Raw genomic sequence first — 14,223 nt, 5'->3', positions numbered from 1 at the left:
GAACTCTTGGGCTCAAGCGGTCCTCCTGCTTTGGCCCCTCAAAGTATCGGGATTACAGGTGCCAAGCCACAGTGCCTAGCCCATGAAGTGTTTTGAAATGTACACTGTACAATTTCAAAATATTGCTATTGCTATGTTAATGTATCATCTAGATTGGTATTTTCCATAGTTTGGTTTTAAGAATAGCTTCAAGAAATCAGATCTCTTTTGAAAGCAGACATTTAATTTAAAAGTCAAAGTTCATTCCTAAAACTTTTGACCACCAAATGCTTTTGACATTAGGGAAAATAATGAGTTAGTCACAAGAAAAAAAAAAAATGAGTTAATCACAGAAAAGTTACCATGACAAGGTAGGTGGGCATAAGCCCAATTAAGTAATTTTCTTAAAGACACATGGAAACAGACTAACTTTGAACAATCTGTTTCCTAAAAGAAGAGGCTCTAGAGAAAGCTTTTAAGGATATGAGAAAGAAAAGGGGGAAGAGAAGGTAAAATTATCACTATGTCTATATCTACCTCCCCTCACTGTGCATCTTCTTCAGAGGCTAGTCTTAAATTACCAGATGTGTAAGATGGGAGAGCCTTACTGTGTTTACTAATACATTGATGAATTTCTTTTAAATCCAATACTGAGTACAACAACTGAGATACTGCAGGCCTTCAGGGTCAAGCTAAACAGAAGTGTACAAATTATCACAGTAGTTCAGGAATGATAATACTGTGTTTCTGAGGAATCTGAGTTCTTAAGGAATGTTCTTTAGGGCTCAGAACATGTTATCAGGCTTGCATTATCCAAGGATTACCTTCTGGCAGACCTTAAAAAAAGCCTGCCAGAAGGTAGCAGATCTTAAGTCTTAAGAGGGTTTTAGACCTGGAAGGGCCTTTGATGGAGCCTAGCCTAACAATCTCATGTTAAAGATATGAAAAGGGAGGCTCAGATTTACGTGACATGCTTCCCAAAAATCACTGAGGAAGTTGGTATCAGTGCTAAAATTAAACCCAGGTCTCTTGATTCCACCCTGATGTCTTTTCCACAATAATAAGCTGCTGCTCTTACCAACCTCTGTCTATGTGAGCATAAGCCACAGGGAACAGCCCCAGGAATCCTCACATTAGTTTAGGTATCTTCTATTTTCCATTCCCCTGGCGTTAATCATCAGAACGGCGGTGCACCAAAGACCACTAGCTCCTCAAATAAAGAGCTACAAGCCAGAGCCCCAGGAAACAGTGCTTCTCTCCTAGTGTGTACAGCATGTGTTGGGAAAAGGCAGGGAAAAGTTTGCCTTATCTTAACTTCTGAGAGGCTCAGAAGGAAGGTAGACGGAAGAATACCACAGCCAACAATGGTTTGTTCAGTAAATAATTGACACCAGTCAACATGAGCTCTTTTGATCTGGTGTAAGCAGTCTCTTTTTTCTTATGACTCAGTGGGAGCAGGGCCACACCAAATAGCACTAGAGTGCCTGGAGAATAGAATCCCACGAAAACACATTGGCCCATAGAGAAAGGAGAACAGAGACATATCAGAAGCACCAAAAGGGAGGCTTACGAACCTTTCCCCAAATTTGTATAAGCTCCACTTCTCCTTGTAACTTTCCTCAAAGATTAGGAGGGCATTGAGAAACACTTAAATTTATGTCCCAGGGTTTATTGGGTTAAAATGCAGAAGCCAACTCCTGCTCATGCTCATTGGTTTTCAAATTTTACTCTATTTAAGAATCACTTGAGGCCAGTGCGATTGCTCATGCCTGTAATCCCAGCACTTTGGGAGGCCGAGGTGGGAGGATCACTTGAGCCCAGGAGTTCAGACCTTGCCTCTACAATAATAATAATAATGGCCTGGTGTGGTGGCTCACACCTGTAATCCCAGTACTTTGGGGGGCTGAGGCGGGTGGATCACGAGGTCAGGAGTTCGAGACCAGCCTGACCAACATGGTGAAACCCCATCTCTACTAAAAATACAAAAATTAGCCAGGTGTGGTGGCGTGTGCCTGTAATTCCAGCTACTCAGGAGGCTGAGGCAGGAAAATCACTTGAACCCGGGAGGTGGAGGCTGCAGTGAGTCAAGATCACGCCATTGCACTCCAGCCTGGGCGACAGAGGGAGACTCTGTCTCAAAAATAATAATAATCATCATCATCATCATCATCCAGTGATTCTGATGCATGTGTTTCATGGACCAGAAAATGAAACCATTGTTTTATCTCTATCATAGATAACCTTTCTGATTGATAACAAATTGTCACCCATCTAATAGATAAACACCAAAGGTTCCCTGTTGCATACCTGAATAAGAACAGGTGTGCATTTTTTAAGTCCACCTGGAAAGGCAGCATGATGATGAAAAGTTCCCAAGCCTCGCTGTACATCAGAATCACCTGAGAAGTGATTTTATTTTATTTTATTTTATTTTTTGAGACAGAGTCTCAATCTCTTGTCCAGGCTGAAGTGCAGTGGTACAATCTCGGCTCACTGCAACCTCTGCCTCATGGGTTCAAGAGATTCTCCTGCCTCAGCCTCCTGAATAGCTGGGATTACAAGAAGCTGCCACCATGCCAGCTAATTTTTGTATTTTTAGTAGAGATGGGGTTTCGCCATGTTAGCTAGGCTGGCCTTGAACTCCTGGCTGCAAGTGATCCACCCACTTCAACTTCCCAAAGTGCTGAGATTACAGGCATGAGCCACCACACCCGGCCTGAGAAACTTTAAAAACATACTGACAAGCACTTGGGGATGCCGAGGAAGGAAGATTACTTGAAGCCAGGAGTTCGAGAACAGCCTGGGCAACAAAGCAAGACCTCCATACAAAAAATAATAATACAAAATATAATTGAAAAAGTTATCCAGGTGCAATGGCATGCATCTGTAGGCCCAGCTACTTGGGAGGCTGAAGCGGGAGGACCACATGAGCCCAGGAGTTTGATGTTGCATTGAGCTATGCTCGCGCAACTGCACTCCAGCCTGGACGACAGAGCATCTCTAAAAATAAAAAAAATTAAAAAACATACTGAGCCCTAAGCCCCACCTCAGTCCATCTGGAAATCAGAATCTCTGGGGAGTAAGCATTTTAGATGCTCTCCAGGTAATATATTGTGCGGCTAACGTTGAGAACCGCTGATCCCTAGGGAGCAATATATGAAGTATCTGCTGATTTCTGGCCAACCAGACTAGAAATGTCATCATTTAAGTGATGCATCAATATATGAATCTTTTCTATAGGATATGTTCATTTTATTAAGCAAGGTTTTTCACTGAACTTCTTTACTCTACAGAAATATATCTAATTTAGATGTGTGCATTACACAAAGTTTCCCTCTCTCTTAGCATTTGGCACACCCCAGCTGGCAACCCCATTCTCTTATACTTACCCCAGATTTCCATTTGCTGGACTGGAAATGCACTGTGGAAATCCACAAAGAGAAAAAGCAGCAGAGTTTGTCCTTGAGGATCCATATTCTGAGACTGATCCCCCTCACTGGATTCCACCTGATAACTCACATCTGGAAGCACCAAATCTAGAGGACAAGATATTACACGAATTTCTAAGATAAGTAAAGCTCTTGAAATACAAAGTGACTACAGAACCTGTATTCTGAACAAAGAAGGATCTGAGAATAGGAGATCTAAATCTGAACACTCATTTACCCTCCTGAACCTGTTTCTCTATCCACATGATGGAAGCAAATCATAATGACTCACAGGAAGAACATTAAAATAGTAACTATGTGTGTAAAATGCAAGCCAAACAGCACTCCTTTACATTACTGAGAAGCTCTACACAATAAATTCATTGATTCCTTGTACAACTTTCTACGGCAGGTATGGCTGGTAAGAGGTTAGATTCACCTGAGTGTATGACAACAGCTAACTTGTTATGTGCCAGGTACTGCATCAAATGCTTATGTACTATTTCAACATTTAGACTTCACAACAACAGTATCGGATAGGACCTATTCTTATGCCCTTTTACAGATAAAAGAGGCACAGATAGGTTAAATACCTCGTCCAACGGGAGCCAGTAGGTGGTGGAACTGAGTTCTAGACTTTGCTAGACTGACTAAAAAACCTGTTCTCTTAGCCCCAATACTATATATTTGTATCCCCAAATGTAATCCATTGCCCAGTGGTCACTTTCTAGCACCTTGATCCTTTAGAATACAATCAGGATAGTCCCATATTTCAGATCCATGTAGAGAAGTACCTCCATGTGGATCCTCGGTCTGTCCTTTAGAGTAATAAGGGAGGGAGATGAGAGGACATTTCCTACGTTATTCATTTCCAGAGTTAACTGAGAAAGTTCAGGACCATGAATTGGCAAAAAACTAAACCAGCAAAGCCCAAAAACAAAAATGAAAGAGAAAAGGAGGTATGGAGATCCCTAGACATTCACCAGTCATATCTCTATTCTAAATCGGTGGAATCTATCATTCCCTCTAAGATACTGCCCCATCCCAGTAGGCTTCAATGTTCTCATACCAGTCATAGCCGCAGAATACCTCTTCCCTACTGGTCGTCTTCCTCAGGAGCCAGACGACCAGACTACCTTCTAAATTTCAAAGGATTCTAGTTAGAACAGTCAATCTCAAAACTGCAACCCCTCCTAGATATCAGCCCATGGTCGCATACTCCAATTTCCCAGTTTTATTAGCTCAGTTATTAACCTCCAGCTTTTAGCATGATTCACCCAAAGCTGGTGTGGTTAGAGCTTATGTGAATATTACAGCCAGCTTCCTAGACCTAATACTATTACATCTTGCATTTGTATGCGTTTTAACTTTTTCTAAGGAATTTTATGTGGATTTTCTCAGTTCATTATGAAGCATTTCTCTTCCACAGTAGTTCAGAGGTATCATTGCTCCCTTACTCACCTTTGTAAAGGCCCAGAGTTGACAGATTAGGTACATTAGAAATCCTCTGAACAAGTATCTAACAGAAGGACCAGGAATAGAGGAGGCAGCAGAGGAAGTAAGAGGAGAACCGGTATCAACATGCAATGCCAGGCCGGGCGCGGTGGCTCACACCTGTAATACCAGCACTTTGAGAGGCTGAGACGGGTGGGCCACTTGAGGTCAGGAGTTCAAGACCAGCCTGGCCAACATGGGGAAACTCTGTCTCTACCAAAAATACAAAAAACAATTAGCCAGGCATGGTGGCAGGCACCTGTAATCCCAGCTACTCGGAAGGGTGAGGCAGGAGGATCACTTGAACCCGGGAGGCGGAGGTTGCAGCCAGCCAAGATCATACCACTGCACTCCAGCCTGGGCAACAGAGCAAGACTCTGTCTCAAACAAAACAAAAACAAAAACAAGCAACAAAAAAAAACATGCAATGCCAAAACAAGCTCTGAAAGAGCTTTGCCTGTTTGACACCTGTTTGCCTCACTTCAAGTGGTCTCTCACATTTGGCCAGACCCTGACCCCCAAACCCCAACCTGGGCCATCAGATCTCTGGTCGTATTTTTATACACACGTTCTATTCATATTTCCTTTCATTTCTCTAATATTCTTCAAGTGTCTTAATTCCTGTGCAGAAAGAGGGAGGATATACCTCTATCCAAATTGAGATCCAAATTGGGTATCATACACAAATGGTATTTTTTCCAGTCAATTAAAGAAGAGGTATCTTTGAAGAAAGTAGTCATCGGCTGCTCCCAAGTTGACAATATCAGAGGCAGACCCAAAGGTCCATATAGAAATATGTGTAGTTGCTAAAGAAAACTGCCAAATTTTAGTATCTTATGACTATGTATTCACTTGTATAACAAACAAACATAACACTGACCTGGTTTACACTCCCATAAGTTATTATCCTATGCAGTTATTTTTTTTTTTTTTGAGATGGAGTCTCGCTCTGTCGCCCAGGCTGGAGTGCAATGGCGCCATCTCAGCTCACTGCAACCTCCACCTCCCAGGTTCAAGTGATTCTCCTGCCTCAGCCTCCCAAGTAGCTAGGATTACAGGTGCATGCCACTATGCCTGACTAATTTTTGTGTTTTTAGTAGAGACAGGGTTTCACCATGTTGGCCAGGATGGTCTCGATCTCTTGACCTCGTGATCTGCCCACCTCGGCCTCCCAAAGTGCTGGGTTTACAGGCGTGAGCCATCATGACCAGCCTATGCAGTTACATATTAAGCCTTTTCCACACTGAAGACAGATGTGAGGCACCAGAGATAGATCCACTAGAATCCCCAGAAATTTATTCTGGGTTTAAAAGTGTGAGCTACAGATATAATATTAAGACAGTTTATTTATTCATCCGGTTCACATGATCATAGATTTGAAAGGCACCACAGGTTAACACTGTTTTAAGTTCTAAGTTCTTGGGGTACAAAGACAAATATCCAGATAATACCTGTTCTCAAGTTTATCATATTTACAGCATGGGAGACAGACATAAAAGCCAGTAAGCTGTAATACAATGTGATACATGCTAGAAGTATATACAAGAGAATATCTTCTAGGAAGTATTTGAGTATACTTAGATTGAGAAGGAAACTTCCTCGGATTGTCTCCAAACCTATTATCTAAAACAAAGGAAGGCATGCCCCTGAAATGGTTTCTATCTCTGAACTTCCCATTTCCACTCTCACCCTATCTGTAACCCAGGGTTTCTTAACCTCTGCACTAGTGACACTTTGGGCCAGATAATTCTTCACTGCAGTGGGCAGTCCTGTGCACTATAGGATGTTTAGCAGAATCCCTGGCCTCTAGCCACCAAATGCCAGTAGCACCCTTCTTACATTACCCCCTCCATGACAATAAAAAACGTCTCCAGACATTGTCAAATGTCCTTTAAGGACAAAATTACCCCATTAAGAACCACTGCTTAACCTTTCTTGTCCCCTGAACCAAGGCCAGAGACCAGAATGTGTGCTTTCCTTTATCTTTCATTCGTTTTCATCCTCTTTCTTATGGGGTAAACACAAGGTATTGTGAAGATTAAAATTCCTACCCAGTGGGCACTGAGGCATTATGGAAAGGCTTTATACCCATAAATGAAGTCTCCCTCACAAATCTCAGAAGGCATTAACACATGAACTAAGGCTGACTCACTGTTTAGGGCAAGGGGATTTTTAAGATGCAAACTCAGGGCCAGGCGCGGTGGCTCACACCTGTAATCCCAGCACTTTGGGAGGCTGAGGTGGGCGGATCATGAGGTCAGGAGATTGAGACCATCCTGGCTAACACGGTGAAACCCCGTCTCTACTAAAAATACAAAAAATTAGCCGGGCGTAGTGGCGGGCGCCTGTAGTCCCAGCTACTAGGGAGGCTGAGCCAGAAGAATGGCGTGAACCCGGGAGGCAGAGCTTACAGTGAGCCGAGATTGCGCCACTGCACTCCAGCCTGGGCGACAGAGCCAGACTCCGTCTCAAAAAAAAAAAAAAAAAAAAAAAAGATGCAAACTCAGAATAAGAGGGGAGTGTTTGAGGAGCCAAGATGTGCAGTTGTCTTATAATTGGGTTGTTTAAATCATTTACGTGTAATATGAATATAGCTATAGTGGGGTTTAAATCCATCATCTTATCTTTTTTCCATTTCTTGCTTGTATTCTTTGTTTCCTTTTTCCTCTTTTCTATTTTTGGATTAGAAATTGTTTTTTACATTTTAAAAAGTGTTTTCTCTCTCTCCCCACCCACCTTTTTTAAGAGACAAGGTCTCATTCTGTTGCTCAGACTGGAGCGCAATGATGTGATCATAGCTCACTGCAGCCTCAAATTCCTGTGCTCAAGCGAGCCTCTCTCTGCATCAGCCTCCAAGGCAGTTGGGACTACAGGTGAGAGCCACCATGCCTGCCAGGAATTTTTTATAACTCCATTTTATCTCCTTTTTAAGTTATTAGTTATAACTGTTGCATTAAACCAGGGATTGCCAGGCTTTATTAGTATACAACTTTAACTTATCACAGTCTACCTTCAAATGATATTATAACAATTCATATATAGTCTAACAATCCAACAATATACTTCCACTTCTCTCCTCTTGGCCTTTGTGCTATTGTCACAGGTTTTTACTTCCATAGATGTTATAAACCTTATACATTATATTTTTGCAGATCCATGATCAATGAACCCTAAGCATAAGAAATATGAAGAGTATAGGCTGGGCACAGTAGCTCATGCCTGTAGTCCCAGCACTTTGGGAGGCCAAGGAGGGCGGATCACTTGAGGTCAGGAGTTCGAGACCAGCCTGGCCAACATGGCGAAACCCTGTCTCTATTAAAAATACGAAAATTAGCTGGCCATGGTGGTGGGCACCTGTAGTCCCAGCTACTCGGGAGGCTGAAATGGCAGAGATAGAAATCATTTCAGGGGCCTGACTGATTGAACTCAGGAGGCAGAGGTTGCAGTAAGCTGAGATCACACCACTGCACTCCAGCCTGGGCAACAGAGTGAGACTCTGCCTCAAAAAAAAGAAATATGAAGAATATAGAAAATGATAGCAAGATATGTCACACACACACACACACACACACACACACATGCAAAATTAGCCAGGTATGGTGGTGTACACCTGTAGTCCTAGCCACTCAGGAGGCTGAAGTGGGAAGGTCACACGAGCTTAGGAGTTCAAGGCTGCAGTGAGCTAAGATCAAGCCACTGCACTCCAGCCTGGGAAACAGCAAGACCCTGTCTCTACATAAATGAATAAAGCCTCAGTGAACTGCAGGATAACTTTAGGTGGCCTAATTCAGGAATGTGTAATTGGAGCCCTGAAGGGAGAGACTTCAAGACTTGTTTTTTAAAGATTTTTTTTTTTTCTGGTAAGGTACCTGTGAAAGGAAAATTAAAACTCAAGACCCCAAATCACTATGCCAAAAGGAAATAATTTAGCTGAAAGCTGAGTCATGCAAGAAGCTGTCTCTCCTTTTGTTCCTAAGCAGATAGCTACAGATAAAGGGTTAAATACCTCTACAGATAGCTACTCTAATGTTCACCTTCTATTATATAAAGGGCCACTTTACTGAGCACAAGACAAATACATAATTGACTGTTCCCCTACTTGCTCCTTTTCTCTTGTAACATATGGATTCAATAATGTGATCATCCCCTCCCTCTTTCCCCTCCAGCCTGCGTTTCCCCTTTAAATACTGAAGACCTCAAAACCATCTTTAGAGAAAGGCACAGACCTGTCTCCCAGGAACATACTTAACCTTGGCAAAATAAACTTCTAAACTGATTGAGACCTGTCTTGGATGCTTTTTGGTTTATATACTCAAGAAGGATATTTTATGTTTTTAAAAGGACAAAAGTATTTTGTATCTACCCACATAGCCACCACTTCCAGTGCTCTTCCTTTTTTGGGTAGATTCAGAATTCCGTCTGGCAACATTTTTCTTCTACCTAAAAGATTTCTGTTAACATCTCTTATAATACAGGTCTTCTGGTGATAAATTCTTTCACCTTTTCTATGTCTGAAAAATTCTTCATTTTGCCTTTTTTCTCTCAGTACTTTATAAAGATGTTACCCCACTTTCTTCTAGCTAACACTGTTTGCAGTGAGAAATCTGCCATAATTATTTTGTTCCTCTATACATAATGTGTCTTATCTCCAGCTGCTTTTAAGATTTTTTTATTACTGGCTTCAAATACTTTGATTATGATGTGACTTGGTATAATTTTCTTCATATTTCTTACACTTAGGGTTCATTGATCATGAATCTGCAGGTTTACAGTTTTCATTAAATTTGGAAACTCGGGGGTGAGACCCTGTCTCTACAAAAAATAAAAATAAAAAAAATTAGCCAGGCATGATGGTGCATGCTTGTAGTCCCAGCTACTCAGGAGAGGCTGAGGTAGGAGGACTGCTTAACCCCAGAAGTTCGAGGTTGCAGTGAGCTATGATCGCACCACTGCACTTTAGCCTGGGCAACAGAGTGAGATCCCTTTAAAAAAAATAGTTATTTCTCTGAATTTACACTCACATATCTTCTATCTGATGCTAAAAACTTTGGTTCCTAACATTGTTAGCATAATTATTTATCATAAGTATGCATACAATAATTCCAATATAAAATACCAATATTATTACTAACAATCATGCCACTGAATAAATTTTAAGAGGTCTTTGGACTTCCATTTCATCCTTAGAGTATATCCTGCTAAGAACATATAGTCAAAACACCATGTTCTAAAGTCTATTGAATTAATTCTTCTTGTTACATGGATTATAATTTTAACATAATATACAGGTAAGTTTATTACCTTTTATGTTGAGGAATATTTGGATTGGATATGAAATTCTAGGTTGGTAATGATTTTATTTCAAGACATTAACGCTATTAGTCTAACACCTTCTGTTGGTATGGGGAAGTCAACTGTTAATTTGTTTATCTTTTAAAGATGATTTGTCCTCCTGACTGATTTTAAGATTCTTCTCTGTTTTTCATCTCTTTAGGTGTAGAAATCTTTTTTATTTATACTGCTTGATTATTCTGTTCTTAAATCTGTCTCAGCCATCCTGGCTAACACGGTGAAACCCCGTCTCTACTAAAAATACAAAAAATTAGCCGGGCGTGGTGGCGGGTGCCTGTAGTCCCAGCTACTTGGGAGGCTGAGGCAGGAGAATGGCATGAACCCGGGAGGTGGAGCTTGCAGTGAGCCAGATCGAGCCACTGCACTCCAGCCTGGGCGACGGAGCGAGACTCCGTCAAACACACACACACACACACACACACACACACACGCGCACACACACAAATCTGTCTCAGTTGTTTCAGCCATTAACTCTTTAAATATTGTTTCTGCCCTATTTTCTCTTCTCTCTTCTCTTTTTGGACATCAATTAAATATACATTAGACAGTTTTACTCTTTACTCTGTTAACCCCTCTCTTCTGTATTTTCCATAACTTGTCTCTCTTTGCTTTATTTTTGCTAAGTTCTTGCTATCTTTAGCTTTTAGTTTACAAATTCACTTAAGTTGTACTTAATCTGCTGTTAAACCAGTGTACTGAATTTTATTCAACATTGGTTATTATATTTCTTGATTCTACAATTTCTGTTTTGTTCTTGTTAAAAGTTATTTCATATTTTACAGTTTCAGTTTTCTAGTAAAATTTTCAAACTTTGCTTTCATTTTCATAAACATAGTAAGCATAATTTTTCATTTTTTTTTTGAAACTGGTCTCACATCACCCAGGCTGAAGGGCAATGGCACGATCATGGCTCACTGCAGTCTTGACCTCCTGTGCTCAAGCAATCTTCCCACTTCAGCCTCCTGAGGAGGTGGGACCACAGGCATGCACTACACATGCACAGGTAACTTGTATAGAGATGGGGGTCTCACTGTGTTTCCCAGGCTGATCTCGAACTTGCAGGCTCAAGCAATCCTCCTGCCTCAGCCTCCCAAAGTGCTGAGATTACAGGTGTGAACCACCACACCCAGCTAAGCATAACTTTTTAAAGTCAATATCTGATATCACCAGTATCTGGAGTCCCAGTGGGTGTTTCTGTGACTTTGTTTTTGCTAGCTCTTGTTCATATTATCTTGTCCTTTCTTACACCTGGTTATTTGTGACTGTGCATGTGTGTGTGCATATGCACCATGGGACACTGTATTTGAAAAAGTGTTAAATAATTGGGAGCACAGGATGCAGTTATTTTCCTCTAGAAATTTTTGTTTGCTTCTATAAAACATCTAGAACTAACAAATCTAAAATCATCCTAATCCAATTTCAAAGTTTAAGATTTTCTGGCCTGCCTAGATGACCAAAAAGCATATACAGTCCATGTGAAGAGTAATTTATTTCAGGTTCACCTTACTCCTTAAAATATAGCCTTCTAGTTATCCCTTGCCCAAGGCAAGAGGTGTTTTTAGCAGCACTCCCAAGCTCAGCAGGTCCTGGATTCTTTGGCCTTCTTGTCCTGCACTGATTTGGAAGTATTAATACATCTTAGCCTCTCAACTGCTTGCTCTAATTGGCAAACTACTCCAGGGCAAAAGCATCCCCCAATGCTAGGCTCAGCTCTCTGTAATTCAAACCTCTCCTAAATCATGGCACAGAAACTCTTCCTCTTCACTAGCTCTTTGATGCTTTTATGATTTGTTTGTTTGTTTGTTTGTTTTTTGACATGGAGTTTCACTCGTTGCCCAGGCTGGAGTGCAATGGTGCGATCTCGGCTCACCACAACCACCGCCTCCCAGGTTCAAGAGATTCTCCTGCCTCAGCCTCCCAAGTAGCTGGGATTACAGGCATGCACCACCATGCCTGGTTAATTTTGTATTTTTAATAGAGACAGGGTTTCTCCATGTTGGTCAGGCTGGTCTCGAACTCCTGACCTCAGGTGATCTGCCCACTTTGGCCTCCCAAAGTGCTGGGATTACAGGCGTGAGCCACCACACCCGGCCTGCTTTTATGATGTTTTAATATTTCATCTAGCCTTTGCCTTCATTGAGAAGGTTGGTCTAAATTATCAAGTTTGCCACTTTCAGAAAGTAAAATCTCACCAGAATTTTCATAGCTAGCTCTCTTTTAAAAAACATCACCTCCTTAGAGGCTTCACTGCCCATATTTAAAATAACATCTCCATCATTCTCTATTACTTTGTTCTATTTATCTCCACTGCACTTATCACTACCTAATATCTATCTGTTAATTTTCCCCAAGAGGATAAAAAATTTGTCTGTCTTATCCCTTCTAGATGATGGAATGAGGAGGAAGAAGAAACTTATTTATTCTATACTGTTCTGTACTACCTAGATATAAAGAAAAAGCATGTTTTAAAATAGAAAATGTCCAAGCATAGTCTTCATCACTATCCTGCTCCCTCCTCCTCCCTAAAAGATACTATGGTATCTTTTGATATCTGATATGCAACATCAGATAGCTGACATCTATCATACCACGCCTCTTCTGTTCTCTCTTTTTTTTATTTTGAGACAGAGTCTTGCTCTGTCGCCCAGGCTGGAATGCAGTGCTCACTGCAACCTCTGCCTCCTGGGTTCAAGTAATTCTCCTGTCTCAGTCTCCCGAGTAGCTGGGACTACAGTCATGTGCCACCATGCCCAGCTAATTTTTGTATTTTTAATAGAGACAGGGTTTTGCCATGTTGGCCATGCTGGTCTCAAACTCCTGACCTCAAGTGCTCCACCAGCTTCGGCCTCCCAAAGTGCTGGGATTACAGGCATGAGCCACCATGTCCGGCTTGTTCTCACTGTTTATAATTTTCTATAACTTCATTTACTCCTATAGCTTCAATCATATGACAATAACAATTATTAATATTATTGAGTACTCATTATATGCTAGGAGCTTCACATGGATTATTATACTTAATTCTAAAACAAGCAAACAAACCCCAAAAGAACAGAAAACCAATTTTTGCAAGGGAAACTAAACCTATGAGATAAGTATCATTCTCATTTTAAAGCAGAGGAAGTAAAGGCTTAGGCTGGTTAAGTGAGTTGCCTACAGTCACACAGCTAATTAGTAGTGAATCCAACATTTACACTCCTGTGCCATGCTCTAAACACAGCACTACACGACTCTTACCTATGGAGGAAACTGAGACTCTAAAATTCTGTATCTCTAAATCTGACCATTTCCAAGTTCCAGACCAAATTCCTATATAGCTCCTTACTATGTTCAAAGGATGTCTTGAGGCACCATAAACTCAACATGTTTAATGTCAAACTCATCTTCTTTATCTCCTAAATCTGCTATTAATGTTTTTTTATCTTGCTGAAAGTATCATTATTCTGTCAGTTATTCATGGAAATATTTTTAAATAGCTTTATTGAGATACAATTCACATACCATACAATTCACTCATTTTAAATGTGTAATAAAATGGATTTTAGAATATTCAAAGAGTTGTGCAGTCACTACCACCATCAATTTTAGAACATTTTCATTACTCTGAAAAGAAGCCCCTCCAGGCCGAGCACAGTGGCTCATGCCTGTAATCCCAAAACTTTGGGAGGCCGAGCCTGGTGGATCGCTTGAGTCCAGGAGTTTGAGACCAGACTGGGCAACATGGTGAAACTCTGTCTCTACCAAAAATGTAAAAATTAGCTGGGCATGGTGGCATGCACCTGTGGTCTCCAGGAGGCTGAGGTGGGAGGATGGTTTGAGTCTGGGAAGCAGAGGTTGCAGTGAGCTGAGATTGTGTCACCGCACTCTGGCCTGGGCAACAGAGCCAGACCTTGTCTCCAAAAAAAAAAAAAAAAAAAAGCCCCTCCATCAACTTTCTCTCTGTATTTGCCTATTCTAGACATAGAATAGA

At 41.2% G+C, this 14,223-nt stretch overlaps 1 protein-coding gene across 6 annotated transcripts in view; it reads right to left on the bottom strand.

The window, feature by feature from the left end:
• Positions 1-14,223, bottom strand: part of TOP6BL (TOP6B like initiator of meiotic double strand breaks) — a 98,658-nt gene that overhangs the window by 23,669 nt on the left and 60,766 nt on the right. For all 6 annotated transcript variants that reach the window (XM_055354585.2, XM_055354586.2, XM_063710705.1 and 3 more), the window contains 2 exons: positions 5,548-5,699; positions 3,369-3,515 (listed from right to left, as the gene is read on the bottom strand). In XM_055354585.2, the coding sequence (XP_055210560.1) occupies positions 3,369-3,515; positions 5,548-5,699 (299 nt within the window). The remainder of the gene's footprint in view (positions 1-3,368; positions 3,516-5,547; positions 5,700-14,223) is intronic.

This window comes from Gorilla gorilla, chromosome 9, assembly GCF_029281585.2.
Source record: "Gorilla gorilla gorilla isolate KB3781 chromosome 9, NHGRI_mGorGor1-v2.1_pri, whole genome shotgun sequence".
In the NCBI taxonomy this organism is placed as follows: Eukaryota; Metazoa; Chordata; class Mammalia; order Primates; family Hominidae; genus Gorilla; species Gorilla gorilla.
This window is presented reverse-complemented; position numbering and strand designations above follow the sequence as displayed.